This window comes from Otolemur garnettii, unplaced genomic scaffold, assembly GCF_000181295.1.
Source record: "Otolemur garnettii isolate 467f Iridium unplaced genomic scaffold, OtoGar3 scaffold00020, whole genome shotgun sequence".
Lineage (NCBI taxonomy): Eukaryota > Metazoa > Chordata > Mammalia > Primates > Galagidae > Otolemur > Otolemur garnettii.
This window is the reverse complement of record NW_003852415.1, coordinates 22380295-22387454: the sequence shown is the minus strand read 5'-3', so window position 1 is coordinate 22387454 and position 7160 is coordinate 22380295. Positions and strand designations below refer to the sequence as shown.

Below are 7160 nucleotides of genomic sequence, written 5' to 3'. Positions count from 1 at the left end.
CACACTGCTCACAGCAACCTCCAGCTCCTGGGCTTAGGCGATTCTCTTGCCTCAGCCTCCCAAGTAGCTGGGACTACAGGCACCTGCCATAATGCACAGCTATTTTTTTGTTGCAGTTTGGCCAGGGCTGGGTTTGAACCTGCCACCCTCAGTACATGGGGCTGGTGCCCTACTCACTGAGCCACAGGTGCTGCCCAGTTTTCTCTTTTGGGGTCTTGCTTTTGCTCAGGCTGGCCTTGAACTCTGTGAGCTCAAGCAGTCTACTTGCCTCAGCATCCCAGAGTGCTAGGATTACGGGTATGAGCCACTGTGTCCAGCCTAAAATAAAATTATTTACTTATTTATTTTTTGAGACAGTCTTACTCTGCCACCCTGGGTAGAGTGCCCTGGCATCATGGTAACTCACAGCAACATCAGTCTCTTAGGCTCGAGAGATTCTCTTGCCTTATCCTCCCAAGTAGCTAGGACTATAGGTGTGTGCTACTACTACCTAAATAAAATTTATTAATTCTGTTAATAATGTGGTAATTTGGGCCAGGTGCGGTAGCTCATGTCTGTGATCCTAGCACTCTGGGAGGTTGAGGCGGGTAGATTGCCCTGAGCTCACAGGTTTGAGACGAGCCTGAGCAAAAGTGAGATCCTATCTCTAAACATATCCAGGTGTTGTGGTTGTGATGGATGGCTGTAGTCCCAGTTATTTGAGAGGCTAAAGCAAGAGAATCGCTTGAGCCGAGAATTAGAGGTTTCTGTGAGCTATGATGCCACAGCACTATACCAAGGGTGACAAAGTGAGACTCTGTCTTAGAAAAAAAAAAATAATAATGTGATGATTTCAAAATATGATATTATATCTTCTTTTTTCTAGAATGATTAGGAGATGGAAAATTCCATTTAATCAAATACATGTATTACAATTAGTGACATCTTTGGCTTTCAAATTTTGAAAGAATTTTAATATGATAAAATATGCTTTCCTTGTCTAGATGATTATTTTAAAATGTCTGTTCATTCTCTTTATGATACAGAGTGAACTTTAGAAGATTTTGCAACTCTGGGAGGTTGAGGCAGGTGAATTGCTTGAGCTCACAAGTTCAAGACCAGCCTGAGCAAAAGCAAGACCCTGTCTGTATTAAAAATAGAAAACCTGGCTCAGCACCTGTGGCTCAAGTGGCTAAGGTGCCAACCACATACACCTAAGGTGGCAGGTTCAAATCCAGCCCGGGCCCCGCCAAAACAACAATGATGGCTGCAACAAAAAAATAGCCAGGTGTGGGGCGGGTGCCTGTGGTCCCAGCTACTTGGGAGGCTGAGGGAGGAGACTCACTTAAGCCCAGGAGTTGGAGGTTGCTGTGAGCTGTGCTGCCACAGCACTCTACCCAGGGGTATAGGTTGAAGCTCTGTCTCAAAAAAATAGAAAACCTAAGGCAAGAGGATCACTTGAGCCCAAGAGTTGGAGGTTGCTGTGAGCTATGATGCCATGGCACTCTAACAAGGGTGCCAGAGTAAGACTCTGTCTCAAAGAAAAAAACGATGTTGTAATATCGTGAGATAATTACTCAGAAAGTCTATTATCCTTGTATTGGCTAACTGTGGATAGCAAGTAATGGATTTCTTTTTTGTTTGTTTGTTTTTCTTTTTTTTGAGACATAGTCTCTAGTTGTCGCCTTCAGTAGAGTGCTGTGATGTCACAGCTCATAGCAACCTCTAACTCTTGGGTTCAAGTGATTCTCTTTCCTCAGCCTCTCAAGCAGCTGGGACCCCAGGCACCCACCACAACGCCCGGACATTTTTTGTTGTTGTTGCAGTTGTCATTGCGGTTTAGCTGGCCTGGGCTGGGTTCGAACCCGCTGCACTCAGTGCATGTGGCCGGTGCCATAACCACTGTGCTACGGGTGCTGCCAGCAAGTAATGGATTTCTGCTTGGTAAGATTGCACATAACAAGGAAATCACTGTATGTGGTTATCTGCGGTTATGTGAGAGTCTATATTTTATTATTTATTTGTTTTGAGACAGAGCATCAAACTGTCACCCTGGGTAGAGTGCTGTGGCACCACAACTCACAGCAACCTCTAACTCCTGGGCTTAATCGATTCTCTTACCTCAGTCTCCTCAGTCCCCTCAGCTGGGACTACAGGTGCCTGCTACAATGCCTGGCTATTTTTTGGTTATAGTTGTCATTGTTTGGCAGGCCTGGGCTGGATTCAAACCCACCAACTCTGGTGTATGTGGCTGGTGCCTTAGCCGCTTGAGCTACAGGTGCCAAGCCAAGAGTCTATATTTTAAAGAATTTTTCCATATTTGTCAGGTAGATATAATTTTAAACTTATTACCTTCATTTAGGAAATCTGAAATGAATTACCCTGGATATAAGCTAATAGCATTGGTAAAGTACAATGATAAGAGAACACCACCTAGAACTTGGATTATCATAGAATGTGTCATCATTCAAATCAGGCATGGATACTTGTATTAATCATATTTTTTATTGTCTTGAGGAAGGTCCTATAGATCTGGGAAAACACCGCCCCTCTCAGGGCTAGCTAACACCTAAAGATAGTAAGCAGCTTGCTTGGGAGAATGCCTCTCATACGCCAAGCCCCCTACTGCCTGTATCTAACTCTGACACACCAGGCCATTATTTCCCTTTCACTAAATCATCCCAAGACCAGACACCAGGCAACAACAGACCTCTCACAGAGCTCACAATAGCCAGTCTTAAACCATTTACTGGGGCCTGCCTTGCCTTTCCTGAAGAAACCCCAACAAAGGCTTTGGCCTCGACCTTCTCCTCCCTCCTCCTGCCTCCTGAGCAAACCTGGAGCTGCCCACATGGATCCTTGTGGGATGATGTTTCTCCCTTATCTTGGGAAATTTAAGTAATACATTCTCCTTTCAATGGCATTGACCTGTCCGTGTCCTCACTCAGTGACCTCCATCAATTAAAATCCCACAGGTACGAATGCAACAATGTTCTCATTTCTTTCAGGAAGATAGAAAAGAAAGACAATTTTCTGGAAAGAGGGTGACTTACTAACAACGGACTAAACATTTCAAATAGAGTATATCTTAGACATACTTGCACTGTGTCCAACAAAGAGAGGGAAGCCCAGTGGACCATGAATGAGGATCATCCATTACTTTACCTCTGTTTCCATCTCCTTATCTTTCATTCATTCTGTGTTTTGGAGGCAGCAGAGTGAGAAAATCCAAGTTTGAATTTAAGTTATTTCGTTTACCCAGGGAAGTGGTCTTGGATTAATCACTTGGCTTTAGCTTCTGGATCAGGTAGACATAAATGTGATTCCTGCTTTGCAGGATTGTGGAAAGACTCAGTGAATGCCTGGTACTTGACAAATTATTAGTTGAGCTCAAATTTGTCTAGTTACCTCTGAAATTTATCCAGTTACCTCAGAGGGAACATTATGATTTTGCAAAGAGTGAATAGTACCCAGAAGTGATAAACTCATAAACTTGACACTGGGTCATTTAGAGTAACCTACTTTACATTTTAACTTTTTCTGAAGTACATTTTTATTTTTTGCGGGGGGGGGGGAGATTTTTCTTTTTTTCCAAAAATTGCACCAATATAAACCAAAGCTCTAGTTAGTTGATGCAAGCGTGTTCGGTAGGTGTTAGCAATACTACCCTCGCTAGGCCCTTATGGGACAGTAGCGCAACCCCAAGAAAAGGATGGTTCTGAGATATATATTTAGATTAATGGGAAATCTGAGACAATCTATCCCTTTGACATTTCATGTTTCTGCCCCTTGTTTCAGAGCCCTCAGGCAAACAATCAATATCCATCCTCGGGATGACTGCTCTCTGGGGGTCTTAGTGCTCCCACAAGCTTTTCTGAAAGCTGTGTCTGGACCAAGAAGAGATGACCACAGCCACAAACTTGATACCTTTTAGCAGACTCATGTTAGTTACCACCTTGTGCTAAGTGACTGAAAATAGCTTTTTTTTTTTTTTTTTTGAGACAGAGTCTCACTTTTTCACCCTTGGTAGAGTGCTGTGGCATCATGGCTCATAGCAACCTCAAACTCTTGAGTTCAAGCGATTTGATTCTCTTGCCTCAGCCTCCAGACTAGATGGGACTACAGACGTCCACCACAACGCCTGGCTATTTTTTTAGGGACAGCGTCTTGCTCTTGCTCAGGCTGGTCTCAAAACTGTGAGCTCAGGCAATCCACCCACCTTGTCCTCCTAGAGTGCTAGGATTACAGGCATGAGCCACCTTGCCTGGCCAAATTAGCTATTCTTGTATCAATTGTATGACTCAAAGTTATTCCCTATGAGTATACCTCATGCTAACTGACTACAAACAGCAACACTTTTTTTGTTTTTTGAGACACTCTGCTGCCCCAGGTTAGAGTAGCATGGCCTCATCCTAGCTCATAGCAACATCAGATTCTGGGATTTAAGCCATGCCACAACTCTCAGTTAAGTTTTTTTATTTTTAGTAGAAACAGGATTCCCACTTTTGCTCAGGCTGGTCTTGAACTCCTGAACTCAAGGGATCCTCCTGCCTTGGCCTCTCAGAGGGCTAGGATTACAGGTGTGAGCCAGCATGTCCCACCAACAAGAACACTTTTTAAAGTTCACAGGAAGGTTCTACTTCCAGTTGGGGCACACGAAAAAAATAAAAATAAAGTTCATGGGAAGGTCACAAGAAATGCCTGCTTAGGCTGGGCATGGTGGCTCATGCCTGTCATCCTAGCACTCTGGGAGGCCAAGGGGGTTGGATTGTTCTAGCTCACAAGTTCAAGACCAGCCTAAGCCAAAGCAAGACCCCATCTCTACTAAAACTAGAAAAACTGAGGCAAGAGGATTGCTTGAGCTTAAGAGTTGGAGGTTGCTGTGAGGTATGATGCCACGGCACTCTACCCAGGGCAACAGCTTGAGATTCTGTCTCTAAATAAATAAATAAATAGGAAATGCCTGCTCAGGCCCAGGCGCGGTGGCTCATGCCTGTAATCCAGCACCCTGGGAGGGCGAGGCAAGTGGATGGCCTGAGTTCACGACTTCGAGACCAGCCTGAGTTAGAATGAGACCCCACCTCTAAAAATAGTCAGGTGCTGTGGCAGGCACCTGTAGTCCCAGCTACTCAAGAGGTTGCGGCAAGAGAATCGCTTGAGACCAAGAGTTGGAGGTTGCTGGGAGCTATGACCCCAGGGCATTCTACCAAGGGCAAAAGTGAAACTCTGTCTAAAAAAAAAAAGAAAGAAAAGAAAGAAATGCCTGCTCGGCATGAGTCAATCCTGCTGTGTAGGACAAGTTCTGTATGCTTTGATTTCAAAGTACTTTGGGAAACCTCCGTGTAAATTATGTGACAGACCAAAACTGCTGTGGACTTAACAGTGAGCCAAAAAGCCTTTTACTTGCCCAATCTCAATTCAGGCTCTCAATGACTTCTAGAAAAGATGATGGCATAGCTAGCACCAAAATAGGATGAGAAAGAGGCTGTGGTAGCCCAGTCCCTGTTGGTCTCACCAACTGACACAGAAACCAAAACCATCAACAGATTCACTACTTTGTATTAGTTACACTACAGAGCCCAGAGCCACATAAACAAACGCTCTCAACAGGGATTTCTATTCCTCCCAGAACTTGAATATCCCTGATGTTCACCCTTAATGAGCATTATTATGAACTAGCATTGTCTAGTTTGTAAGTTTTGTGCTTGAGTGTATCTTTTGAATGTTTTTCTAAAAAAGAAAAATCTACTTTATTTAACTCAAAAAGATTGCTTTGCACAAAAGAAATGTTGAACAGCATTCCTCTTTTAATTGTGATCTTGGGCTTCGCGCCTGTGGCTCAAGTGGCTAAGGTGACAGCTACCCACCTGAGCTGACAGCCATCCAGCCTGGGCCCGCCAAACAATAATGACAGCTGCAACCAAAGAATAGCTGGGCATTGTGGCGGGCACCTGTGGTCCCAGCTACTTGGGAGGCCGAGGCAGGAGAATTGCTTAAGCCCAGGAGTTGGAGGTTGCTGTGAGCTGTGACGCCACAGGACTCTACCCAAGGCAACAGCTTGAGGCTCTGTCTCAAAAAAAATGTGATCTTGGAGAAATATCTTAAACTTACCAGGTATAATTAATTTATCATAGGGGATCATTTTGCCTCTGACTTCTTCCTCCTCCTCTTCATCTTCCTCTAAAAAAAGGAAGGATATTTGTCATCATGGTTATTACCATGCTGCTACTATGGATTAAAGCAAGAAGTCCAAATATTTCAAATAACCATCACTAATGAAAACTAGAACATGTGTTTCAGAAATATTCTCACAACCTAAATGTACACTGATAGATGAATGATAAAAGTCATCCTGGTCAGGGGCAGTAGTTCACATCTGTAAACCTAGCCCTCTGGGTTCCTGAGGCAGATGGATCCCTTGAGCTCAGGAGTTTGAGACCAGCCTGAGCAAGAGCAAGACCCTGTCTCTGCTAAAAATAGAAAAAAAACTAGCCGGACATTGTGACAGGCACCTGTAGTCCCAGCTACTCAAGAGGTTGAGGCAAGAGAATTGCTTGAGCCCAAGAGTGTGAGGTTGCTGTGGCTATGACGCTGCGGCACTCTCTTGAGGGCGACAAAGTGAGACTCTTGTCTTAAAAAGAAAAGAGAGAATAGGCTCGGTGCCTGTAGCTCAGTAGCTAGGGTGCCAGTCACATACACCAGATCTGGTGGGTTTGAATCTCAGCCTGGGCCTACCAAACAACAATGACAACTACAACTGAAAAAAAAAAAAAACAAACAAGAAATAGTCAGACGTGGCAGGTACCTGTAGTCCCACCTACTTGGGAGGCTGAGGCAAGAGACTCCTTAAGCCCAAGAGTTTGAGGTTGCTGTGAGGTGTGATGCCATAGCGCTCTACCAAGGGTGACAAAGTGAGACACTGTCTCAAAAAAGAAAAGAAAAGAAACAAAGAAACGAGAGTATATCTCATGTTGTGTTTGTGCCACAATAAAATAAAATAAATATTTTAAAAATACTTTAAAGTCTGGAAAAAGAAAAGAAGAAAAAAATCTCTATATAGTCTCACATCTGAAAAACAAAGAAAAAAGACTACATAACCTAACAAAACATGAGCCAAAATCCAAAAATAAATAGGTTCTCCAATTTTTATTTATTTTTTTTAATTTTTTTTTTTTTTTTTT

At 43.5% G+C, this 7160-nt stretch overlaps 1 protein-coding gene and 1 non-coding gene across 2 annotated transcripts in view; both read right to left on the bottom strand.

Moving 5' to 3' along the window:
• Positions 1-7160, bottom strand: part of AK7 (adenylate kinase 7) — a 96811-nt gene that overhangs the window by 16123 nt on the left and 73528 nt on the right. The window contains 1 exon segment of the mRNA XM_003787088.1: positions 6091-6159. Coding sequence (XP_003787136.1) covers positions 6091-6159 — 69 coding nt within the window.
• On the bottom strand, positions 3567-3696 carry LOC111724237. The gene has a single exon (XR_002772568.1). It is a non-coding gene; the product is annotated as a U4atac minor spliceosomal RNA (small nuclear RNA).